A 27,369-nucleotide genomic window follows, 5' to 3' on the forward strand; every position below is an offset into this window, starting at 1 on the left:
TGGATGGTCTGAGGATATTGCGGCTGAGAAGCAGTGTGATTAAGGATAGAGTCCGGTGACGATTCATGGGAGATACACCATCTGATTATATGCTTTATGTACAGTGAGATCTGGTAAGAGCATAACCTTTGGGATTTGCACGTGGTGAGGTGGAGGCATGTTCCAAGCAACTGTATATTCTTCTTGGTGTGTGTTGTTCCTTTCCATGGCCCCACTGGAAGCTTAGTTGGTGATGGACTCTGGCACCTATATGGACTCTAATACGCTGCACATTGCTGAATGATGTTAGCTCTGCTAATGCAGAGTTTATTTTATTTCACTTTATGACTGTGATTTATAATTATTAGCGCTGCTTGTGTTTATTAACCTGGTTGATATGCACCTTGTATACATTTTATTACTATGAGGCAGCAGCTTTTTTAGTCTTTTAACGTTTTAGATTTTATGGTCTATGCGTACATGAGATATCGCTACATATATTGCCAAAGCGCTGGGTGATTGAGTTTAAGTTTTCCTTAGTACTCAGTCCTTTTCTACATAATGTGCTAGTATGCAATGCAATCAATCAAAGCCCTGCAACGCTGCGCTTTAAACTCTACACTTCCATCTGGGCCCGGTCTTCCTTCCGGGTTTGCATCCTCCGGCCGTCTGATTGGCCATGCTGCCATGACGTCACTCCGGTGCATGTGCGCGGGAGTCACGGACCGTGGCACAGAGCTCTCCCTTCAGTCCCTACTGTCCCTTCAGAGCGCATGCACTTTAAGAGGTTACATCAGATTACATTTTGGGCGAACCCCTTCTTTATATAATTAATTTCGGAAAACACTAGTTGGAAGTTTAGTTGTATCAGATTTTATTTGCGTTGCCTATTCTTGGGTAGAAACAGAATCACTTAAAGTGGAAGTTCAGTCAAAATCTAAGGCTAAACCTTTTGCCACTTCCATTCTAAGCCTACTCTAACCCTGTGAAGCAAAGATGTTTATACTTACCTGTGCTGAAGCTGTTGTGGTCAGGTCCCATGATCAGCTGTCAGCAGTGGCTCCATTGTAGAGGAGGGACAGCAGACAATGGATGCCCCATAGTAAGCCTGTCTCCTAGGCATTTGCAGCCATTGTCAGTGATCTCTCCTATACACAGACCGCTGCTGGAGAGATTGTGACTGGACTGTAGCGACGTTAGAATAGCGAAGTCTGTCTATACATTATACAATTTTCCTAACAATATAATAATGTCAAACCTAAACCCTTTCAATTTGTATACAATCAGGCAGGCCACTGCACTACATTGTTAAAGGTAAATCTAAAGGAAATTGAATAAGAAAACTGTATAATGCATGGCTACCCTAAGTATACATATTTTTTTTCTTTACAGGGTTAGATGGAATAGGCTTGGAATGAGGGTTGGGAGTAGGTTTAGCCTTGGTTAGATTTTGACTGAATTTCTACTTTAAACTGTAGGATAGTTTTATATGCTCAAGGTTTATATTAGGTAAGATTTTTTTTTTTTTTGAACAGATGATTTTTGTTGGTTGTATTTCATCTGCCACTTTTTCTCAGTTTTCTCATTGTTTTTCCTTTGCTGTAGCTCATAGTAGGTAGTTTACATTGTTTGTAGATGGATATTAGATAATCATGGTTACTTTTTTAGCCCGTGTTCTTTGGGTGCCTGGAATATTGCAGGATATTGCGCTCATTGCAAAGCATTTAGCTGACATTGTCAATGTTTTGTAAAGTCACATGATTAATGACAATGTTGTGTGTGCCGTACATGCGTGAAACGTTTACTTCCAGTGCATATCCCCTGACTGAGCTCTGTCAGGAAAAGAATCCTTCAGAATTAACACTTGTGCATCTTGCTCCTTGGCTCATGTGAAGGAGCTCATTAGACAATTTCACACATTATAGTTCGGGTGTTTGTAGGTTCTTCAGCAAAAAATTTTAAAAAAAAGGCCGTGTCTTAAAAAAAAAAAAAAAAAAGAGAGACCAGTGTAGTCCATTTGTTGTACCCCGGTTTTATTGAGGATTGAAGTCTCTGTAATTATTGAAATGTAGACAAGTTTGGCTTGAGCAACAGTCCTGAACTCAAACAGCAGACTGTCAGCTGTATGCTAATGAGCCGTACAATTAAAACTCCATCCTATCAGGCCATGCTGAGAAGGCCACTCTGTGGAGACAAAGAACTGTTTGTACACCTGTTGTGTGTGGACATTGCCATTTTAATGGCTTTAACCCTTTGGGTATTGTGCACCTCGGCAAGCATTTGCAAGTGAGATTGACACCAGAGGCATTGAAAGAGAAGAACAAAGTGGACGCTCAGCACAAGTTAAAAAGGACAATGCTGACTGTGAAAGTTACATTCTAGAGGAAACATGCTCGAAACATTTGCAAATGGAATCCCATTACAGATGGCCTGAAAGGAAGTTGGTGCTAATTTGATTAAGCTTGAATTGCATGCTCCTGGGTGAGATGACGTAATGGGAAGATTAACAATGTAAATAGAAATGAACCCCTTAGAAAGCCATCAGTTTTTAAGGTGTTAAAAAAAAAAATATTTGAAATTGCTTTTATAGGCCATCTATAGGGCTTCTTTAAGATTTTAATTTACTGGTGACACACTTTCTCTTTTTTGTGTGCAATTGTATATAAACAAGCATGGGCATTGGGGGATTAGAGCAAAAATCTAGATGTGACTAGTAATAAAGGGAATGTATAGCATTTTTTATTTTATTTAATATGTTCAAGCCGAAAAAAATCAAACTTCATATTTTTTTAGATGGGTAGTTGTGGAATATTATTTTTTATACTATTTGCTGCTGACCAAGAGGCATGCTAGAGACTTCCAACTTCAAGTTTTCTAAAATGAATTGCTACTATGCTGTGAGTAGTCTGTGAACTAGAAATCCCTGCAGTTAATTTACACAGCTAAGTGTGTCAGCGAATGGACATATCGCCTTCCTCTTATCCCATTCAAAGCAGAATAGATTCTTCGCCAATCCTAAACAGAGTAGGCTGAGTGTTGGGTTTTATAATTGCTTTTTAAACTTAACTTCATGAAAACACCCGATAATAAGTGTTTTTAACGTAAAGATTGTATACAATAATTGCCATGTGAAACTTCATTCCAGTTGCTGCTTAGGCAGGCCACACATGATCCTTTTTTTTTTGGGTTGAACAGGAGAAAAAAAAAAAAGATTCCACACATTTGATGTGGATGGGTAAATCACTCCTGCTGAGCTATCATATTCTGCCAGCAAAATGCACTGATCAGTGTTGTCCGCTTTAAAGCTTGGTACACTCTATTTTATTTATTTTTTCGTTCAGCTCAGTGGGCTGAGTACAAAAAAAAAAAACTGAGGAGCTCTCTGTACTAACTATGCGATGTTAGTGCAGTGATCTATCCGCCAGAACACACTGGTCAGCAATGCCGATCAGCTACTGGTTTTTCAGCATGCTCATTCAAAAGAAGCCAGCCAGGCTGATGTACAATACTGGCTGAATATCCGCTGGTTTCTGTTGAACCAGCCGTTACCGATCAGTATTTGGCCCGTGTCTACCAGGCTTAAGGGTAAAAATAAGAAAATGCAACAGCATTCCAGCAATGTATATGTATGCCCCATGTAATGCTTACTCTTTGGAAAGGATCTAAAGCTATTAAAATATTCATTATAAGTTTTAGCCCTAAACGTCTATATTGGTCTAGTGTCTGGATTACCTCTGCAGATATCCAAATTATTTATTAATTTCATAATTAGCAATTTTTCCTTCTTGAAGTACTTTTTTCTTTACAGTGCAAGTCTGATAACAGCCTAATACTTCGAACTTAAACTATTTTATTGATAGCTTACCTACTTTGCATTATCATCAGCTACCTTTAAAATACATCCAGTGAAATGGTTTTGGACGGTCTGTAACCTCTGTTTGCGGTGATTATGGCACTTCACAGGTTAACCATGTACTGTGCCAGTGGAATAATTCTCTGAAGTCATGGATTTTCTATTCATTTGAAGCAGAGAAGCTCTAGGTTTCTTGTATCGGGGGTGTAGTTACATCAGCATTACTTTGTTCTATTTTAGAACTCTGCATTTACCAAGTACCTCTTGAGGGTCAATATATCTCACGTACACTATGGTATGTTTTTTTACTACCTGTTCCCCTTTATGCTGGACATTTTCCAAGCAGTTTTCTGTCATTTACTGAAATATCCCATTTTATACAGTATTTGCTAACGTTATTGTACATTTGCCTTTAACCCCTAAACCTGCCTATTATCACTGTTTGGGATCCAGTTTACTACACGGTGGGATGGGGATATGTTTATGAATAAGTTATTTGGTGGAGTCGGATAATATGAGCACGGTAATCAAATATTTTTCTAGTATACAGCATCATTGGAGAGCACATACTTTGTGGAAATTATTTTAGAAAACAAAATCCAAAACCAGAAATAGACTGAAACATGTATCCAGAATCTATCAACCCTTGCCTGTTGTACATTCTGTTGATCTCAAATCACCCTGAATCAGAAAAGTAAAAAAAAAAGATAAGAACTCTAAATTGCCATTAAATGGCTGCGGGAACTCGGATTGTGTTTGCTGTGGAGATTTGAATACATGTTGATTTTGTAATGTGTTTATTGATGAACAACGTCATTGTGAAGCAACGGAATGTTAAATACTGACTTTTGTATTGTGGCCATTGAAAAGCACAGCTGGATGTTTTGTTTACATCACTCCTCAAAAATGTCTATTTTTGTTAAATATCCTCTGATACTGGTTTGGTTTTTTGCAGGCATGAAATATTGTGCATATTCTTCATTTACGGGATGCTTTCTACTTTATAATAATTTGTATCTGTTGTCTGTTTTAGTTGGGAAATCAGAGAGAAGATGCAGTGAGCTTAAACAGTGATCATTCAGCCCTGTCCAGCACAGTCTCTGCTGCAAGCACAGAAATAAACCATAAAACCCAAGACAATTATAGAGGTAACATATATATATATACACATAATTATAACCAGTCTTAGCACCCAGTTCTCATGTTAGGGATTACTACAGCTCCATCTTGTCTTTAGTCACTTCATGGCAAACGGACATAAGAAAAACAAATTGTGTTGTAATGAAAAAAGCTCCCCTGTATATAAACCCTAAAATACATACACTTGAGGTGAGCATCTTTGGGAGTTTGTATAGGTATTTGGGGCATGTTTCAGATTTGAGCTCTTTTTTTTTTTTTTTTTTTAGCCAGTTGAAAACTAATTACTAGGCAAGAAAACACACACATTACAAACTTTTTTCAGGCCTCCTTAGTCTGTTGGGGACAAAACCTGTGACTGCCACAAAAGAACCCCACATACTTTGAGCAATGAGCTTTAAGCGACACTACATTCAAATGTGAATGGAGACCATTGAATATAATGGAAATCCTAGTGTCGAGCATTGATGTGAAATTGCGCAGGTGTGAACGGGATCTAAAACTTCCACCACAGTACAATGATGTGTATACTGTTCTGAGATCATTTTTGGAAGAGACTAGTTTTAGTGTGTTCTGTTCATATGCTTTTTGTGTCTCCCTTTTCTTTCTACGCTGTGTTGTGTACAAGTTGGGACTGAGTTGATGCTGATTAGTAGGTTTATTACAGGGATCCTGCACCAAAGAGCACTTGTGTAGAGGAGTCCTATATAGGATTGTTTGCTCTGATACAGCCATTGACTGCAAGCACTGATGGAATGCTGGTTTCCTGCAAAACCGTTTGACATAAGCCAGTCGTGAGACCAGCTTCTGTCAAAATGGAATGTCGGCCAGTATATGCGGATCACGCAACTTAAGGTGGCATATTTTATCTTGTTTTTTTTTATACACTTGTGGCACATGCAGACTGTGAACTGTTAAGCTGGCCATACATTATACAGTTTTTCTCCAATTTCTGTTCCATTTATCTTCAACTATGTAGTGCAAGGGCCTGCCTGATTGCATACAAATTAAAAAGGGTTTAGGTTTGACATCATATTAAATGGTTTTGGTAAAAGAAAATTGCCTGATTCTTCATTAAAGACCGGTATTAAGATACCTTGATCTTGGTTTTTGAAATAATGTTTGTTGTATTTCATGTGAACCTATGTATGTTTTATTTTATTTTTTTTATGCTTTGCTGCTATATCACCTACAGCATAACAGAATACAGGATGTTTCACTAAAAAGTTTGTTTGCTTATTTATTGTTTTTTTTTTTTTTTTTGTTATAGGACTGCCAAGCCAGACTGTAATGCCTTCCCTTATAGAAGTAAAGTCGGAGCATAAAGAAAAAGATGAGAACATTCACGATCATGGTTCATCAGATGACATGAAATCAGATGATGAAGGATCACAGAGTGACCTGAAAGGTTCTAGAGGGAGGACAAGGTATCTAAAATTGACCTTACTGATGTTATTTTAATGACATTTTGTAACTAATTTACATTAGACTGCTGAAATGAGTACATAGCTAAAATGAGTTTGTTTTTTCATAAAACGGTGTCTAATTAACAAGGGGAGCCTAGTTCCAGCTCCTTTAAAAAGCACGCTGACACTTTCTAGGCAGAGAAGTATGTTTCATGGAAGATGAAGATGAATCAAACCGTTTTCCTTGCGGACTTGCAGACAACCATAGATGTGCTTAGTTTGTGAAGAGGAAAGCTTGCACAAGCTGCTGAGGCTCCCAGTAGGGTTATTAAGAAGACTGCCTGACTACAAGGAAACATAATTAATACATTGTAAATTCTATTAAAAATTTAAATTAGCATTCTCTGAAGTCACCATCTGGACTGGTGTAATGTTGCTTTGCGAATGTTATTATTATGTACTCCGCTAGATGGTACAGAGAATGAAATGGTAGCCATCGATTCCTGATTAAAGTCATGTATTTTAACTGCTGTTCAAAATCTGTGTTACTGTGAAAAAAGCATTTTAATTCCCCATACCGATAAATATTTTTCATGTATTCCAGCAGTATTAATGAAGACGAGGATTTAAATCCAGAACAGAAGCTCGAGAGAGAAAGAGAGAGGAGAATGGCAAACAACGCAAGAGAGCGTTTACGTGTTAGAGACATAAACGAAGCCTTTAAAGAGCTTGGGCGCATGTGCCAGTTACATCTAAAGAGTGAAAAACCACAGACAAAACTGCTAATTCTTCATCAGGCTGTAGCCGTTATTCTTAATCTAGAGCAGCAAGTCAGAGGTTAGTCCATTGCTGTTACAACATAACAAAATATACATGTGGGGTTTTGTAAAATGCATTGCTGGTTTTGACTTGCAGTGATTTATTTCGCAAGGCAGGTGTATGGCACTCAGCTGAAGATGAGCACTAATTGTATGAGAGTTAATATACTCTGAATAAAGCAGCCTATTGACTGAAAAAAAAAAACATATATATATATATATATATATATATATATATATATATATATATATATATATATATATATATATCTGATTGGAATTGAATGTGTGGATGGTGAAACCCTACTTACTGAGCTATCATATACTGACAGCAGGAGACTCTGCCACTATCAGATTACACTGATCAGCGCTGCCAGCTATAGCCGACAGGCTGCATGTACAGTAGACCAACCAAAATTCAGCCAGTCCCTGATCCATGAAAGGCCGACTTTACTGACTAAACAGGAGAGTTCTCCCCCAAGCACAATGAAGGGAATGTGACCCCCCTGAGTCATTCAACAGGCTGTGTAATCTGATCTCTTCCGCTGTTTAGGGATAAAAGACACAAGCTGCAGCTTTAACTTGGAAGTTATCGCTTGCTGTAATCTGTAAATATTGATATATAATATTTCATATTTACTTGCTTTAACCACTTAAGGACCGCCTACTAACATTGACTGCGGCAGGGCGTCCCTTAGGCGCAAAATCAGGTACCTGTACTTCTTGCCTAGTGTTGGCTCTGGGGCACGTGCATGCGCGCTGCTGGAGCCGTGCTCCAGCTGTGATTGGACTCCGCCTATCATTTGTAGGAGAGACACAACGGTGGTCTGCCTATGTAAAGAAGGCAGACCGTAGTTCTGTCACAGAGGGAGAGATCTTGTGTTCCTGCTAATCAGGAACACTGATCTCTCTCTCTCTTCTTCCAGTCAGTCTATCCCCCACACAGATAGAAAGCACACCTAGGGAACACAGTTAACCTTTTGATTGCCCCTGATGTTAACCCCTTCCCTGCCTGTGTAATTTATACAGTGAGAATGCGTTTTTTTTTTTTTTTTTTTTTTTTTTTTTTTGCAGCACTGATCACTGTATTGGTGTCACTGGTCCCCAAAAAGTGTCACTTAAAAAGTCTGTAAATATATCCCATAGATTGTAGACGCTATAACTTTTGTGCAAACCAATCAATATACGCTTTTTTTTTTTATTAGATATGTTTTATAGCAGAATGTAAAAAATATATCTTTTTTTCAAAATTGTTGGCCTTTTCTTGTTTATAGCACAAAAAATAAAAACCGCAGAGGTGATCAAATACCACCAAAAGAAAGCTCTATTTGTGGGAAAAAAGGACATCAATTTTATTTGGGAACAACGTTGCACGACCGCGCACTTGTTAGTTAAACAAGACAGTGCTGTATCGCAAAAAATGGCCTGGTCATTAAGGGGGTAAAACCTTCCGCGGGTGAATTGGTTAATGGAAGTGTATATGTGTGTATGAATATATATAAAGCTGTAGTAAGTGAAGCCTTTAATTTAACTCCTTTTCTTTATTCCTCCTTTACGTTAGATGTAATAAACTGGCATTCAAAATCAAAACGTAAACCATGTAAACATGAAAAAACATTAAGAATAAAAGGATAAGTTTTCACCTTTCTGAACATGTTACACCCATTTTTATGATTTAACATGTAACACATCCAGCATCAGACCCCTTTCGCCACCACCAACACCACCGCCCCCCCCCCCCTGCCCCCCCTGACAGCAAGCTGCGGATCTTCTCCCTGCACTCGCTGTCAAAATTCAAAGAGAGCGCAGCCGTGCAGGAGGCCATGTCATTGATTCTCAGATCCCTGGGAATCAATGAACTACAAGTACAGACAGCATTTGCGGCTGTCGGCTTGCAGTTCTCAGTGCACTACCACAGCACTGTTGAGCAGTCTTTGTAGTTCATTGAGCTTTCTGTCATTCAGTAACTGCCTGCCTGTATTGGAGATACGGGCAGACAGCTACACAGACAATCTGAAGGACCATGGCATTACACCAATGATCTGCTGATCGTAGGTGCAGTGCTTTACAGATCCCTACAGAACAAAAAAAAATTATGAATGCACCTTTTTTACCTGCAAAAAAGAAATGTACATTATTTTATTTTTTTTGTAAAGATGAGCTTATGCTTTAAAAAGGCTCATTAGAGCATTTTTGAAATTCAGCAAAATCACATGTACATCACTTTGTGAAAAAATGTCAAAATGCTTGCCGACATCTTTTGAAACCGGCAGCCTAATTTTCAGGCAATGCAGCTGTTTCACTGCTCATCATTCTTAGTGACACAGCTACCTCTTCTTAGTAATTTAATAACTGTTATTAGCAGAAAAATTGTATAAATATATAGATTACTATAATAATAATCTGCATTATTTTCTTTTAGAGTCTGTTTTTTTATTTTTTTTTTATTTTAATCAATGTGAAAGTTATATTGCATATGCTGTTTTTTTTAAATAACAGTTAAAAAAAGTTTATGTAATATGTTATCTGTTACAGAGAGGAACCTCAATCCCAAAGCAGCCTGCCTTAAAAGAAGGGAAGAAGAAAAAGTTTCTGCCGTATCGGCAGAACCCCCAAATACACATCCGGGAGCTCACCCTGGTCTTACTGATACTACCAACCCTATGGGTCATATGTAAACCATGAGCCAGGTAAGCAATGCAATGGATGCTTAGTACAATGCGTCGGCTTTCGTTCTGCTTTGTTTGAACTCTGTAATTGCTGAGAGAAACAAACGATTCCTCATGTCCCCGTCACATTTTTAAAAATGATGATTTTAGCTTTAGAATGCTTAAATTCATTAAAAAAGGCAGTACTTGTGCAAGAGCAAAAAGATCTGCACAATGGGTGAATTGGATACTTTGGGGCCTACAAAGTGGCATAGTTTGCTTCATTTCTGCATGCCATCTTTCAGAAAAAAAGTTTCTTTCAAATTAATAAAAGGGTGAACTCCATTTTGCAGTATTTTGAAAATAACAGAGGGGGCTACTTCTAAATGACATACTTGTCTGATAATGTGCTAGAAATTTCAAAGCGGTAGATGTAAAAGTGATATACTCCAGGGAAAGTGGCCCATTTCCTGACAAATTGCCTATTGAACTTTAGTAAGTGAGGCTTGAAAATACAATGACATTGCAACCAACCTAAAATAAAATATTTAGTTATAAAAATAATACAGCTGTAAAGGGAGTGGGGGAGATGGTTTATCCTGAGATTCTGCTGCATCAATAATAGGCTCCGGAAAGTTGCTGGATGAACTGCCTTTTTAAATTGAACCTAATTGTTGTCTAAATCTCAGGATTAACCATCTTCCCCACTCCCTTTACAGCTGTATTATTTTTATAACTAAATATTTTATTTTAGGTTGGTTGCAGGCATTTTCTTGTGTTAGTCTTAAAATCGATCTCAATAAAGCTTCCTTGGATATTAGGGTGTATATACGTCAACAGCATTTGCCAAAGTTTAAAGTGCTCCGTCCTTTCATGCAACTGTCAAATACCAGAACAACTTTGGGCAGCAGAGGCTCTACCATTTGACAATGGAGTTTTAGGGAGTCAGACTAAATACCAGGAAGGGTCAGAGCTTAACCACTTTACCACTGGAGGATTTTGCTGTCTTACGTCTGGGCAACTTTTTGCGATTCGCGCTGTGCGACTTTAACTGACAATTGCGCGGTCGTGCGACGCCGTACCCAAACGAAAATTTACGTCCTTTTTTTCCCACAAACAGAGCTTTCTTTTGGTTGTGTTTGATCACCTTTGCGATTTTTACTTTTTGCGCTATAAACAAAAAAAGAGCATTTAATTTGAAAAAATAACAATATTTTTAACATTTTTTTTTATATGAAATTCCCCCCCAAAAAAATGTAAAAATCTAATTTTTTTTTAATTTTTGGCCAATTTGTTTTCTGCTACCTATGTTTGGTAAAAAAAAAAATCAGAATAAGCGTATTTTGATTGGTTTGCGCAAAAGTTATTGCGTTTACTAACAAAGGGAAAGATTTCTGTCATTTTTGTTGTTTTTTTTTTTTTTTAACGCATAATGGCGGCGATCTGCAATTTTTTTTTTTGCGGGACTGCGACATTGCGGCAGACAGATCGGACCCTTGACTGACATTTTGACACTTTTGGGGGTACCAGTGACATTACTGCAGTAATCAGTGCTATATATATGCACCGTTACTGTAAAAATGACACTGGCATTGAAGGGGTTAAGTTTATTGGAGAGGGAGGGGTTAATGTATGCCTGGTGCTTACTAACGTGTGGGGGGGGAGGTGACTGAGTGACACAAGGACAGATCGAGGGTTCAGCTATGCTATTCCCGAGAGAGGGGAATGTCTGGTGACGTAGACCTACGTCACCAGACGATAACGAGCCACTGTGCCGCAGTAGAAGCACAGTGAGCAGTGGGGAAGCGGTTAATCTTGACTTGAGAAAAAGTCAAGGACTTGTGTACAGCTAAAGCCTAGTACACACTTGCCGAATGCAGGCCGACATCGGTCTGTTGAATAAAAACCGGCCAACATTTGGCCCATGTGTAAGGCAGGCAGTCCGACAGAAGCCAGGCATGCATGCTGAGCAATGGCTGAGAGCGCTGACCAGAGTGTTCTGGCGGGGGGGCCCGTCCCCCTGTCAGAATACAAAAGAACAGCAAGGTAGATCACTGTACTAATGTCAGATCGCTAGTACAGCGGCTCTAACCGGAGCTGTCAGTTTTTGCAGGTTGAAGGAAACAAAACTAGTTTACATATGTGGCCACGACATACGCATGCATTCGCTTCTGCGTGCGGGGACGGGGGCACTTCAATTTTTTTTTTTTTTTAACACTTTCCCTTTACATTTTTTTTTTATCACTTTTATTCGTAATACAAGGAATGTAAACATCCCTTGTAATAGGAATAGTGAATGACAGGTCCTCTTTATGGGGAGATCTGGGGTCAATCAGATCTCTACTACAGGCTAGAAAGCCTGAAATAAAAAAAAAAAAATCTCAGCCGAGTGCCGAGATCAGTGCAGTATTGAAAACTGCCAGGCCGGGGCGTGACCTCATCACGTCGTGCCCGGGCCTCCGAGAGTCATAGAGACTGCCGGGGACCATCTGGTCCTCGCAGGCTTTATGGTAAATTTCAGCCGGCGGCCCATTCCTTCTCTGGCTTGCTAATAGCACGGGCGAGCCCGTAGAAGCACTGGAGGCATCATTCAGATATCCCCACTTAAAACCCAGGACATCATGACGTCCAGCGGTAAGGAAGTGGTTAAACAGATGAAAATTATGGGTCAATTATACTGTGAGTCACGCACCCCAAAATATAAATAGATTGTTCATTTTGACAGGCTTTTTTTATAAGCTAAAAAAAAAAAAAATAAGAAAAAAAAGTCAGTCTTTGCTTCTGACATATTCGTGTGGAGTGGATAATGACACCTTGCCTCACCACTTCCTCCGGGGGAAAGCTGTCTGCTCAGAATCCTGCCAGCATTCGCTCCAGCCTGTTGCAGGAATGCATTTTTGCAGGATTTTGAGTTGGATGGGTTCCCTGGGCATTATGTCTCTACAGGTTGTACACCTGGTTTGACTGGCTTATAGTGCCGCTTGCTGCAAGCCCACAATCTTTGTGAACCTGCTTAACCATCATAACTTTGCAATAAGCTGTTATTTTTGTTTGGACTATGCTGTTTCCAGTGCTTTGGTTAGTTGACATGTCAGAGACATAAAGTATTAAAGTCGCGAGTCAGCACAAGACCCAGCTGAAATGCATTTCAAAATGTGCCAAGCACTATGTTTCTCTCATGACAAACTTATCCTGTGATAGCTTTGAATTGTTGCTTGTTTATTGATTGCAAATAGGATTTTATGGTTTACTCTGAAAGTTTAAAGCAGTTCTTCAAGCAGGTTTCCAAAATTTAAAAGTAGGCAGCTACAAAAACTGTAACTGTTGACCTTTAATAAAAAATCACCTGCCCAAGGATCCAGCACTGTCCTCACCTGGGCCAGTTCTTTACTGGTCCTCAGGTTCCTGGCACCGGCATGTTAACTGTGGGAAGGTGGCTGTTGACTCCTTCTGGCTTTACTGCTGGCCTCTCACTATGCATGCGCAGGCCACGCTTCAACCTGTTGAATGGTCCTGCAGCCTCCTAGGACATGTGACACGTCATGGAATGTTGTGGGCAGGGAGGGGGACTAAACTCCCGGTAGGATTGCCGTGGGAGCGGGTACCTGTCAAAACTAGGCAGCCCACTTCACCCTGCCCTCCCCCCCGAAAAAAAAAAATAGCGTGGCAAAAGTTGGGAAAGGAGAACTTTCCCTTTTGCCTGAAGCTCCACTTTAAGTAAATTGATAATCTGTGAAAAAAAAAGTTATGTTATATTATATAACATATATATATATATATATATATATATATATATATATATATATATATATATATATATATATATATATATATATATATATATATATATATATATATATATAATTTTTTTTTTTTTTAAACGCTTTGGGAATCTTCATATTTATCTTTGTTCTCTTTCAGGACTCCCACACTATGGATAGGATATATAGAGGGTGTTCTCATCACAAGGACACAAAAACTAGCATATCAACGACACAAATCTGACAAGATGAGGAGAAATGAAGAATTGGGGGGGACTTGAATCAAGATGCCCAACATGCAATCTGATGAAAGCAAATGTGGAACATCTGCATCAGAAGTTGAAATCTGCTCGTATTCAGCCCACATGTGAACATATCTTACTGTTTCAGTGTGTCGTTCCTGCACAATCAGACTGTCCTACTATCTCCACACATCGTGGAAGCTGCCTTGTGCCTAAACTGAATTGACAAATGCATTGTATCTACAAATTTTATTTATTAAGGAACTGTTGTAAAGGTCTACATATAAAAAAGGGAAAAGTTGGGCTGAAAGTGGTAAAGATTTCAGTTGATGCCAGCATTTGTTAGAACTGTTCTCATATAGAGAATACAAACAGTGGCAACCTGTGACCCTTTAGCATTCCCAGCATACCTATTAGTGTCTTAAAGAAGGAAGGGAAATGGATTTTTATGTCATTTCCGCTCCTTTTGCCATATACATAGTGTTTTCCTTCTACAGGAAAATATTCCTTGGTATAGCTTTCTATTTTGTTTTTTTGTTTTTTTTTTCTGATAATCTGAGCAGTTATGGTCATAGGTAGCCTCAAGATCCATACTTTCACTAATTTACTGTCCTAGAGAAGATTAAGACTGGAGCAGTGCTGTGATTTAGCAGCTTCCTAAGTGATTTTCCATCATATTTTTCTGGAATATTTGTTTTGCTGATGAATTTAAAAAATCCCTAAACTTCACAATGAAACAGAGCTGTAATCTGAAGGGGTTAATGTAACATATCAGACCGTCTTCTTGTCCCATGCAGTATCTTCTACCTGTAGGACACTGAGGTGTTAGCTGTAAGTAAGCACAAAAGTACAGATATGATTTTTTTCAGGCAGTGATTATGGTAAATTTACCATGGCCCGATGCATGAACAAATCTAAATGTACAATGAACCCTAAGAGCAATGGTCACCATTTAAACACAAATTCTAAAGTTAAAACCTCACAAGAAGGAGTGGAATGTAATCAACTGAAAAAGCCAGCAGTTTTAGTGGAATCTCTGGTCCATTATGTTATGAAATAATATATTTTTAAACTGTCAGTCCCTTCCAAACTTCCATGTATACAGTCTTCCACTGCAGTGACCACGGACAAGAGAAATCAGAGCTGGATCCTGGTTTGAACAAAAAAATGTCCCAAATGTATCAGAAAACTGCACAGAACAAAATATTGTTTCTTTTTGATGGGAAAACATATTTTATTGGTCTCTTACAACATGAATAACTGTAAAGTTATTGGATATAACTTTTTATTTATATTTGCATCTGGCATCATGGGACTAGATCTGTGGCCTTGTTCTTTATTTCAGTATTTATCATCTAAACAGACATTACATTGTTGCTTTTGATATGTGAGAGTGGATCACGTGCCACTGCCTGGCCTTTTTCTTCTTCGCTCCTTTTTTCCTCTTTTCTTTTCTTCTTTTTTTTTTATTTTTTGTTTCGCTATGTTAGACTTTGCAGTATGCCCAGAAGCTTTCCTTCATAAAATAGAAAGAAAAAACATTTGGCTTATTTTTCACTGTAGTTAGTCTTTTATACAATAATCTTGTAAGAAAATTTCTTGAATTCTAAATATTACTCTTTCTAGATTTTTGAAATCGAAAAAGTTTTCAGTAAAAAGTTTCTTACTTTATTTTACTATATTAGGTAGTAAAAATGTAGGGTTATTTACCATAACCTGTTCATTAATATCAAAAATTTACAATAGCATTTTAAGAACATAGTAGGGTCCTAGCATACCGTGTAGTACCTATGGAGTATTGTAAGAGCTACTTGTCCAAGATGAATTGCTGATCATCTTGTTCTACAATTTTCATTGTTGGTCTATTGCAGATTTGTACCCTGTGTCAAATTCAACGTATTGTTGATAACTTTCAACCAGCAGCAAGAAGTTCAAATTTTTTTCTGTCAGTGTAACAGAAACACAATATGTATATAACATTTATGTAGCAATAAATGTGCCATCTTTTTTAAATTTGGTTTATTGGAAATTTTATTTTACTTTACCAAAGTCATTTTAAATGTCTTCTGCTAAAGGAGTATTGCACTTTTAAAAAGCCAAATCTCAATTTCCTCCTGTTGCTCCCTCCTTCTTAAAAAAGATATACCCCCTTCTTTAAACAAAATAAGCCTCAGACATCTCTGAGGCAAGGCTGGCTAAAGTGGATGAGCTACACTTTTCTGATGTGAACAGGAAATGTGCCTCAAAACCAGATCTTGGACATCCCCACATTCCAACACCCCCGATCCCTATTTATAGCACCCCCTCACCAAGTTTCTCTTCTTTATCCCCTTCTCTCTTTTACAAGAAGCCTATTGCTACAGTATGGTATATCTTAAGTTGACTAGCAATCTATGGAAATTCAATAAAGGGACAATTGTGGTTGTGGTACATTTTTAACACCGTAATGAATTTTATAGACACTTGAAACCTCCCCTTTTGTACAATATTTTTTATTCAAATGTTTATTTAAATTTAATGTGTCATTTAAATATGCAATCATCTCATGACTGTCTACTTAAATGTAAATTTTCTCATATTTAAATAAATAAAAATATTGAAACAGGAAAAAAATTTGCTCAAACAGAGACCTCAGATCTGACGAATATCCAGTTCTAAGTACTTGGGTCTACATCATTCCAGGCAGCTTTTTACTTTCTGGAGTCTTGTTGGCTGACCATGTATCTGCTCTCTGCCATGGCATATAATGTGTCTCCTTGCAGGGAAACAGGTAGTCCATCATATACTATGGCAGCTGTTCATAAAGCCTAATAACTGATGTGAGGTCTGTGTTTGGCTTAATATTCACAAGCTGGAGTGAAGGTAAAAATGTTAACATTCTCCTTGTGTTATCTTTTAAACTTGATCAGTGAATATATATTTATCTTAATTTTATGCAGGACACAGGCTGGATATTCACAGACCCTAGGTTATAGGCTGCTACCTTTTAGATGATTGGACACTGGCAAAGCTTTTGGATGTGCCCCCTTGAGTGTACCCCTAAAACCCTACCCCACTTCATGAGACCTTAGTTTTTTTTTCTAGTGTCTTGATAGACCTTTTCTTATTTATGGAGAAATTGTATGCTTAACTAGTTCCTATTTACTAAGAATTCTGCAGTTGACTCTACACTGACTCTTATCAATACAGTCAATGTATATGGATTAGTGCATATCAACCATACCTGGATGAAAACATACTTATGTTTTTATTGCAGAAAAACTGTAAATATTTTTTGAAGCTTTGTACAAGCAAAACAATCAAAGTTTGTTAAAGAAGAGTAAAAATACAGCTCCTAGTGTCCACACTGCAAACACATTAGCAAATTTTTATTACCAAAGTTATAGAAGTATAACAAAAGCTGTGCTACAAATCATTTAATATCAAAATATGAAAAAGTGAAAAAAGTGCATAGTTTCAAGTGCAAATAAATAGTCCTTAATAAACAGATAAAATGTGATTTCTCTTTAGTTCAATGATGGACACAGCTCCTGATCTTAACCATTGGGTTATACTGCCCCCAACAGGAGTAGGACACTAGGCAGAAAAAAAGTCTGGCTACGCCTATGGGCAGTCCCATCGGGTGTTCTCCTTCTCTCTGCTATAGGTGCTCAGTTTTTTCCTGCCTAGTCAGGAGTAAGGACCTAGCTCCTTGCTGGGATCTCTGCTCCTGGCAATTTTTTTGTTTAGATTAGAAATTTTTGTCGTGGTTTTTTCCCTGTGAGATCTACAATCAGTTGCCGGACTGGGCGATGGGCTGGATAATCTAGATCCAGTGGTCACCCCAGTCTGGCCAGAGTGTGTGCAGACCTCAGCTCTGCACTAGGTTTGGCCGCGACATAGCCCCACTGGACAGGGGCTGGCCTGCGAGTTAAATGTCTTGAGGTCGCATACAACCGGGTTTTTGCCCGAGTTGCACTGTTCCTCCTGGCGGACAGCCCCCATTTTAATGGCGAAGGGTTCTGTCTGGAGCAGTGCCCACCTGGTATGGTGAATAGCTGTTCCCCCCCCCTCTCCCCCTGGAGAGTTTTGGGGTGGATGTGGGCCCCTCCTTGGGACGGTCGGATCCCCGGGTTCCCCTCCTTCCTGTCAGGCACCCCCCTTCATCTTTCCCCCCCTCCACGTATGCTGGGGCTGTGTGGGTGGTCTGATCCACCTCCTGATGACCAGACGATTGCCGGGGGATTGTACCTGGTGGGGGCTCCTGCTAGAGCCCCCCGTCCTGTCTGGGCCTGTCCTTGAGGCCTAGGGATCCTTCCTTGATCCCTGGGAGCCTCTTGGTACCACGCGGGCTGCCATTATGCTGTAGCCTGTGTGGTCAATGCGCTGATTGACAGCGGTCCTGGAGTCCTTTGTGTCCCGGGTGGAGGTAGTTATCAGGCAATGGGCTAGCATAAAGTACCCCCCTGCCTTCCCTTGAATCTGATTTGGTTGCTGTGGACGTGGGTCACCCTTCTGGGTCTGTAACCACGCGCCCGGAATCCTCAGATAGTGAGAATGAGTCCTACACATCTGCAACCACGCAGGAAAAGGTGCTGGTGGAAGCACTGTATCTGTGCATGAGACCTTAAAGATGGAAAACGCAGCTGCTGCTGCGATGGAGGCGCAGGTTCCCTTTGGCACTCACAAACCATCCAGAGCGGCAAAAGGTTTCCTTTCCCCGCCTATTTTGACAGAGTTGTCGCTAAAGAGTAAGGACAACCAAAGCGTCCCCTTGGGTTCCCTTAGCGATTTGCTAGGCAATACCCCTATGAGGAGGCCCCTATTAAGAAATGGACTGTTCTACCATCAGATGAGTCAGACCGGTGATGGACCCTCCGGTTTCCAGATTGAACAATCTGGATTGATTCTGGTGGAAGAGTCCCCGGCCTTTAAGGTTCCAGCTGACAGGAAGGCGGAGGCTGTGGCCCACAATATGTACACTCTGGCTGGTTCGGCACTGAGGCCGATATTCCCCATTGCCCTGGTGTCGCAAACTCTGACTGAGTAGGCTAAGCTTTTACGCCGTGACCTGGAGGGAGAACAGCTCCCCCTGCCTTTGCTGAGCTAGCGGACCAACTGGTCCAGGGGCTGCAGTTTATCTGTAATGCCTTTTTGGATGCGGCTCCCCTAGTGGCCCGGCTCTCTGTTTCGGCAGTGGTCCTTCAGTGTGTCTTTTGGCTCAAATGCTGGTCTGCGGACCAGACTTCTATAAAGGCCTTGACTGATCTCCCCTTTCAAGGAGATCGCCTGTTTGGAGCTACCGCCAATGACATTTTTAAAGGTCTCACAGAGGGAAAGAGTACCTTTCTTCCGCAGGCTACTAAGAGCAAGGACCCTGGTCGTAGACGTGGACCCTCCTTCTCGGCTCATAAGATGTTTTTTTCATCCCTCAGGGTTGACTGACAATTGCTCGAAGCCTTTCAGGGCCTCCTCTGGAGGAACCTAATGAACCTGCTCTGGCAAGCAGAGAGTGTGCTTCTCCAGACCCCTAGACAAGGCTCCTTCTGCATTAAGGTGTGCCCTCACCTGTATCGGGGTGGGGGACGTCTTCGCTTGTTTTCAGGCCCGTGAACTTCCATGGTACAAGACAAGCGGGTCCATAAAGTAATTCGGTCCAGCTACAAGATCAAGTTTCGCTCTTGTCCCCCTACAAGGTTCTTTCCTTCCAACTTGCTCCTGTCCCCGGACTGCTTACAGGGTCTGTTTGGGGCGGTACAAGACCTGTTACTTCAAGGGGTGATTGTTCCAGTTCCGACTTGGGAACGTTTTCAGGGTTTTTACTCAAACCTGTCTACAGTTCCCAGTAAGGAAGGCAAGGTGCGTCCAATCCTAGACCTCAAGGCGCTGAACTGCTTTGTGCAGGTGCAGAAGTTCAGGATGGGGTCCATTCGCACTGGTGGCATCCCAATATCAAGGATGCTTACCTTCACATTCCAATATGTGTCGGTCACCAGCGCTTCCTCCGCTTTGCCATGGGAGAGGAGCATTATCAGTTTGTGGCATTACCCTTTTGTCTCGCCTCTGCTCCTCAGGTCCTCACAAAAGTGTTAGCCCCACTGTTGTTGCTAGCATTGTTACGGCAACGGGGGATCGCGGTACTGTGCTACTTAGAGAGCCTCCTTCTGCGAGCAGAGTCTCCTACTGCTCTGGTGGAAAACCTGGAGATCACCATACGAACTCTGAGGGAATTCGGCTGGATTTTGAATTTTTAGAAGTCTGCTCTGGTTCCGTCCACAAAGCTGGACTATCTGGGTCTGATTCTGGACTCGGCCTTACTCAGAGTGATCCTTCCTCTCCACAAACTCCAGAAATTGCAGGCTCTAATTCGTCTCCTGCTGTCCAGCAGATGGTCATTCCTCCGGACTCGCATGCGGGTGCTGGGCCTGATGGTGTTTTCGTTCGAGGCGTTTCCATTTGCTCAGTTCCATACAAGGTCCCTGCAAAGGGAGATTCTGGCCAAATGGGGCAAGACTCCAGTCTCTGAACGATCCGGCTGAGCCGGCGAACGAAAGAGTCCCTGATATGGTGGCTTAGTTCTCCGGCGCTTTGGCTGGGCAAATCCTTCCTCCCCTTGTATTGGACAGTGATCACCGCGGATGCTAGCCTGTCCGGCTGGGGTGGCGTCCTTGGCAAAAGTCCTGCTCAGGGGCTCTGGACACTGGAAGAGTCCAAACTACCGATCAATGTCTTGGAACTCTGAGCAATCAGACTGTGCCTGGACCATTTGACAGGTCGTCTTCAGGGATATCCAATGTGCATTCAATCGTGCAATGCCACGGCCATGGCTTATGTCAATCGGGGGCACAAGAAGTGTCCTGGTGGCTCTGGAGATAGCCGGCATTCTAAAGTGGGCAGAACGGTTTGTTCCAGCCCTCTCCGTCGTACACATTCCTGGGGTGGAAAACGGGCAGGTTGATTACCTCAGTCGGCAGGCGTTGGACTAAAGTTAGTGGTTACTTCATCCGGAGGGGTTTTATCAGTTGTCTCCCCGGTGGGGCATCCCGGAGGTGGATCTGTTGGCGTCTCGGCTCAACAGAAAGGTGCAGAGTTTTGTGGCTCTGTCACGCTTCAGACGTGCTGGAGGCCCCATGGGGTCAGGATTGTCTGATTTACCCCTTCCCTCCTCTCAAGCTTCTGTCCAGACTTCTACGCAGGATCCAGGCAGAAAGGATTCCGGTCATCTTAGTTGCTCTGATCTGATCATTTGAATGAAGACCTTGTGTTGCCTTCCCTGTGTCCCAGGCCAAAACATCCAAAGGAAATTACCTTGCATGCTTTGGATGTGGTCCGGGCCATTGGGGTGTATCTGGTAGCTACAGAGTCTTTTAGGAAGGAAGACTCACTATTTGTGATCACGGATGGGCCTTGGAAAGGGTTGTCCGCTTCCTCTGCGACAATTTCCAGAGGGATCAGACAGATGGTGATTCAGGCCTATTCCATGAGGGGTCAGGTTCCTATTTTCCCTGTCAAGACGCACTCTACCTGGGTGCTCAGTGCCTCCTTGGCCTTCTGTCATCCGGCGTCAGTGATGCAGGTTTGCAAGGCAGGAACCTGGTCGTTGGTGCACACTTTCACAAAGTTCTATAAAGTGCATGTGTTGGCATCTGCGGATGCTTCCTTTGGCTGCAAGGTTTTGCAGGCTGCTGTTTAGAGGACCTGGTCCTCTTTGAGGCTGTGTTGTTTTTTTCAGGTAAACTCCAGTTGTTTTGGTTGAGCTTCTCTTTACTTGGTTGGCTATAGTTAGCCTTGGGAATTTATTTTTTGCTGTTCCCACCCCTCATGTTTAACACTACTTTTGGACGTCCCATTGGTTAAGAAGATCAGAAGCTGTGTCTGTCAATGAACGGAAGAGAAAATGGGATTTTTGACTTACCGTAAAATCCATTTCTCTGATGTTCATTAACGGACACAACACCCACCCCTCTGTGAAGTTGTAATTCTTCTGACACTGCTTGTAACAAAATTGAGTACCTATAGCAGAGAGAGGGAGTATATACCCCCTGGGGCTGCCCATAGGCGTAGCCGGACTTTTTTTTCTGCCTTGTGTCCTGCTCCTGTAGGGGGCAGTATAACCCAATGGTTACAAAGATCAGGAGTTGGGCCCATCAATGAACATCAGAGAAATGGATTTTACGGTAAGTCAAAAATCCCATTATTCTGCAGGTGAAACATATAAAACTCCCTTCACCATAGAGGCCGACCACTGACATATGGACAATATGTACTCTTAACGTAAAGCTAAGACTAATTGCAGGCAAGTCTGGCAAGCTTTGGGGAATTCCCCTTTAAATCCACATTCCGGTGTGCAGCCTTGGAATCGGGATAGGTACAGCCTTAAACGCTGTATAGTGTAAAACCATTAAAATCGCTATTTTATACAATAAGAAATACACTCGCATAGGTACAATGAGATTGCGTTTAACTCCGAACAACATCCGGCAGGAAAACAATGGTGTCTGCCATCACTTCTGGTAAGACGCAATGTGATTACGCCGCTCCACCCAGACTAGTCATTTGCACTTGGGGTTATGCTACTTTTTTCACTTTCATATTTTGATGTTCTAAAATGATTTGTAGTGCAGCAGATTTGTATATTTATACAAGTTTGTTGTATGACTATGAAGCCAGGTCCTGCCCCTCCATCCAATGAGAGCCACCAAATAGGCTGCATAGACATTCTTTTTATACAGGGGAATGGCGCACAGCAAATATCCGGACAGGCAAATGTGAAACTGGAATGCAAATGATGGACAAAAAAAAGGCTTTTGTGATCATAGAAATTACTTGTGATAACTGATTTAGGGCAGTTAGGAAGTGTGGTTGGCAGTGGGCAACCACACTGCCAACCACACTGGCACCCTGTGACTGGCACCCTGTGGTGGGTGGCTAGCTGGCTGGCTGGCACCCTGTGGTGGGTGGCTGGCTGGCACCCTGTGGTGGATGGCTAGCTGACTGGCCCCCTTGGTGGGTGGCTGGCTGGTACAGGCCCAAGGCCTGTGGCTGGCTAGCTGGTACAGGCAGGCAGGGCCTGTGGCTGGCTGGCTGGCTGGTACAGGCCTGTGTGTGGGTGGCTGGCTGGCACCGAGCAGCTGTAGTTGGGTGTATGTATGTGGTTGCGACTGCTTTGTTAAACACACTGGGACTGTATTGTATGAGAATCACCCACTGTCCCGATTCCAGACTCCAGTATGTGGCCGCGGCGGCTGTGTTAAACACACTGTGCACTGTGACTGTAGCATACGTACAGTCGTACGCTCACTGTCCCTACTCCAGACGAGACTGAGGGAGGCAGCCTAAGAAGGCAGAAGCTGTCCCAGTGCACAAAGGCACGTGGCGCAACATACGCAATGACATCACGACAATATCGGTAACCTCCGGGGCTGATTCCGATATATCGGGGCTTTGCCGATAATCGGTCGATCCCTACTCTGGATATGACGCTGAGCATGTGCACTCAACTCCTTTGGTCGACCATGGTGAGGCCTGTTCTGAGTGAAATCGGTCTTGTTAAACTGCTGTATGGTCTTGGCCATCGTGCTGCAGCTCAGTTTCAGGGTCTTGGCAATCTTCTTATAGCCTAGGCCATCTTTATGTAGAGCAACAATTCTTTTTTTCAGATCCTCAGAGTTCTTTACCATGAGGTGCCATGTTGAACTTCCAGTGACCAGTATGAGAGAGTGAGAGCGATAACACCAAATTTAACACACCTGCTCCCCATTCACACCTGAGACCATGTAACACTAACGAGTCACATGACATCGGGGGAGGGAAAATGGCTAATTGGGCCCAACTTTGACTTTTTCACTTAGGGGTGTACTCACTTTTGTTGCCAGTGGTTTAGACATTAATGGCCGTTTGTTGAGTTATTTTTAGGGGACAGCAAATTTACACTGTTATACAAGCTGTACACTCACTACTTTGCATTGTAGCAAAGTGTAATTTCTTCAGTGTTGTCACATGAAAAGATAGAATAAAATATTTACAAAAATGTGAAGGTGTACTCACTTTTGTGAGATACTGTATATACGGTGTATGTGTGTGTGTGTGTGTGTATATATATATATATATATATATATATATATATATACACACATACACAGGGCTTTTTTTCTCAGAGAATAGTTGCAGGAACCCCCTTTTTTGGACTTTCCCCTTGTCTCCGCCCCTACTACCTCCGTGAATCGTTCCTTGGTTCCACCCACTACCTACCTCCCAGTACCATCCCTTTTAGAAAAAACAGAACCAAGTAACATTTGTGGTACTAAGCAATTTTGTATGGAATTTTTTATTGTTAACAAAAAAGCAGTAAAATAGATCCCCTGCAGCCAACAACAATTGACTCCCCAGTAACAACAGATCCAGCCAGTGACAATGGGTCCCCAGCAGCAACAACAGATCTTCCAGCAGACAGCATCAATAGACCATCCAGCAGCCAACTGCTCCCTAAACAGTAGATCCCCCTCAGCAACATAAGAACCACCCCATCAACAATGGACCCCCCTGCAAAATGAGATCTCTTCCGGAAAAAATAGATCCCCCAGCAGCCACACTAGACCTCCCCAGCAGCAATAAACCCTCCTGCAGGAATATATTCCCCACCAGCAACAATAGATCCCTCAGCAGCCAGCATCAATAGACAATGTAGCACAACCACAGCCACTACATACATTCAGTGCTGGAGGTGCCGGAACTGCGTTCCCCCGCGTTCCCACTGAAAAAAAGCCCTGTATGTGTGTATATATATATATATATACACACACCAACGTTTGTAGAATCTCAAACTTTCATGCAGACTAAATAATATACACTGATTTAGGTTATTTTTTTTACCAAAGAAATGCAGCAGAATACATTTAGGCCAAGATTTATGAAGAAAGATTTATTTACAAAAATTGGTAAAGCTAAAAATTGGCCTGGACTGGAACAGGGTTAAAGTGTTTGGTAGTGAGGTGGTTAATAACTACTGGGGGTGGGGATAGGTTCTATATAAAGAAGAAAAAGACCAAGCATTTTGAAAACAAAAACTTTCCATTTCAAATTTATATATTTAGAATACCGTGTTCTGTAGAGGAAGGGGTGTCGTACACTCACATGTACAGCCAGGAGGGGAGCTCCTCTTGACATCTGGGCCAAGAATTTAAAATGGATGTCCCAAATGTTTGCGGTTTACCAGAGATCCAAGGTGAAATGTTAGCCTCTACAACTCGGTTGTGGCTTCTTTCTTATGCCCCATAGTTGTGTATATGGCAAGACTAAATTAAACTGTTAACCTGCAGTATTTTTTTTTTAAATACCAGTGCAGCAGCCTGGCTCTCCCCTGTCATCTGCCGTTTTCTTGATCAGCCATTGTTAGAGAAAGGCTCTCTAAAATAAATGCAGGCTATGTTTACATTTGCCATTGGCCATCATAGCAATTACAAGGTACAAAGTCGCTCCGACTGGCTTTATGCCTTTTGTTTGTGCTATGACAGCACAATTACAGGCATTGGGAAAGTGGCTGGTGATTGCATCCCTTCTGTAGAGAAGGACATTCTTAAACTTTTTTATTGAAAATATTTTGGCATTTAAGTTCATATTTTAAAGTTTAAGTGGACCTATTGAGCAGCACTTTACAATCTAATGTGCCTGCAGTAGGCTAACATAATGCTCCTAATGCTTGGAGTGAGTTTTCAGCACCTTGGACTTATCCACATTTTGTAGTGTTGAAACCTGGATTTATTATGTATTCCTTGTCACTGATCAAAGTAGCCCTTGAAGAAGCTTTGTAACTTTTAGATAACAAATATCAGCGCTCACTGCCTGCTTTGCATGAATGCCAGGTTGTGCTCACATTTGTGCTTACATTCTAGCAGTGCAGAAGTTTGTCCACCTATTTCTGCATCCTGTGCATTTCTGTTGGCCAGTGAGCCAACCCATCGTAGTGACCAGCCAGTAGGAATGTGGGGAGAAGGGAGGGATCTACCTAGAAGTGTCAGAGCTTTGCTTGTCAGAATGGCACAAGGTGCAAGCGTGCACAGCATGGTGGTATAGATCATTGTCAAATAAACCTGAAAAGACTATATTGCAATAATACACATTTTCTCAACCATATTATACTAGAAAAACCTCTAAAATAATTTCCAGGTCTCTGGGAATTCTTACTAAAATCAGTTCATCCCAGTCAATAGGAAACTTTACATAGGCTGTAAGTAGGAAGAATGACATTGTTACAGATGGCTAAATAAAATTGGTGTCATGCTTCTGGCTTTGCCAAGTGGGGTTGGCCCTAAAATTATGCAGGCGCAATCCAATGAAAAGTCATTAGCCACAGCTCAATAAACCCCTAGCAACTTTTGTAGGAATCCTGGTTGAGAATGGCTGCTTTATTATATACCCCTTTAGCGAGAAGTACTTCATAAGTTCCTATGTAACAAATTGTCTTCAGCAGTTAACATAACTAAAAAATCTAATCAACCTGAGAACATTACATGATTTTAGATTGAATAATCCTATTTCTAGAAGACTCCAGAGTTTGTTAGAGAACCTATCCAAGCAAGTAGCTATCAAAATTCTAACGTTTTGGAAGAGTTTCAATTAGGATGGTCTTCACCAGTGTTTCTCAACCTTTTTTTTTAGTAAAGGCACCCTTTAAAATAAAAGACAATCTCAAGGCACCCTTTAAAATTACAGACAGTCTCGAAGCACTCCATTCTAAAATGTAAAAAACTAATCTAATAGCTTTTACATAATGCAGCAATATCCAACCTTAGAGGTGATTTATTCTTCCAAAGCAAATACACTTTTGCAAAATGGTACTGACTAGTATTCCAATATTTCTATTCTTCCTCAATTGTCACCCCAGTGCTGAGGAGGAAAGGCACAGGAGGGTCAAACAAGGATGCTGCAGAGGCAAGAGACATCCTCCTTATTATCTGATGGTGTCATTGGTTGTTAGAATGCCCTTGTCTAGAAAGTCATAATGGTGCATGATGAAAACCCATGGCTTTGTGTAACTTAAAGGCAGGCTTGATCCACCTGCTGGCTTGTATGCAATTTTTTATCAATTTTTAGGCATTTTGCCAAGGCACCCTGGTTAAAAAAGGCTGGTCTACACTTTCAAACCAAGAAAACAATTCTAGAAAAACTGTCTAGAAGGGAAAAAGGCAAGCATCCAAAGGACCAAGCGTGGCTGAGTTAGCTTTAGAAAGCCACAGGGAAACTGTCAATGGGACAATTTTAACTCAACAAAGCTGAAGAGCGACTAAAAGAAACACTGTTCTTGAAATATAAAATTTGAAGTTTGCCAGAAGCCAAGTAAGAGTACTGACTATACAACCAACCAAAATCTCCAAGCAGTAGAGAATAAAACTCCATAAAAATAGATTTCATTGTGGTAACTGAACCATAGTGCTGTAAGCCACTTAGTGACACTTCCTCTGGTATATACTGTACAGAGTTCTTGGTAAATGGCCTTTTGCTCTAGAAGTTTAAATTAGTGTAGAGAGGAAAAACATTTTTTTTTTAT

At 41.2% G+C, this 27,369-nt stretch overlaps 1 protein-coding gene across 6 annotated transcripts in view; it reads left to right on the top strand.

Annotated features, from left to right (window-relative positions):
* Positions 1–15,857, top strand: part of TCF12 (transcription factor 12) — a 289,221-nt gene extending 273,364 nt beyond the window's left edge. For all 6 annotated transcript variants that reach the window (XM_082256686.1, XM_082256687.1, XM_082256688.1 and 3 more), the window contains 5 exons: positions 4,866–4,980; positions 6,240–6,396; positions 6,980–7,212; positions 9,729–9,883; positions 13,763–15,857. In XM_082256686.1, the coding sequence (XP_082112812.1) occupies positions 4,866–4,980; positions 6,240–6,396; positions 6,980–7,212; positions 9,729–9,871 (648 nt within the window). In that variant the 3' untranslated portion in view covers positions 9,872–9,883; positions 13,763–15,857. The remainder of the gene's footprint in view (positions 1–4,865; positions 4,981–6,239; positions 6,397–6,979; positions 7,213–9,728; positions 9,884–13,762) is intronic.
* Positions 15,858–27,369: the final 11,512 nt, after the last annotated feature.

Source organism: Pelophylax lessonae, assembly GCF_965119305.1.
Source record: "Pelophylax lessonae genome assembly, chromosome: 4".
Taxonomy (NCBI): domain Eukaryota; kingdom Metazoa; phylum Chordata; class Amphibia; order Anura; family Ranidae; genus Pelophylax; species Pelophylax lessonae.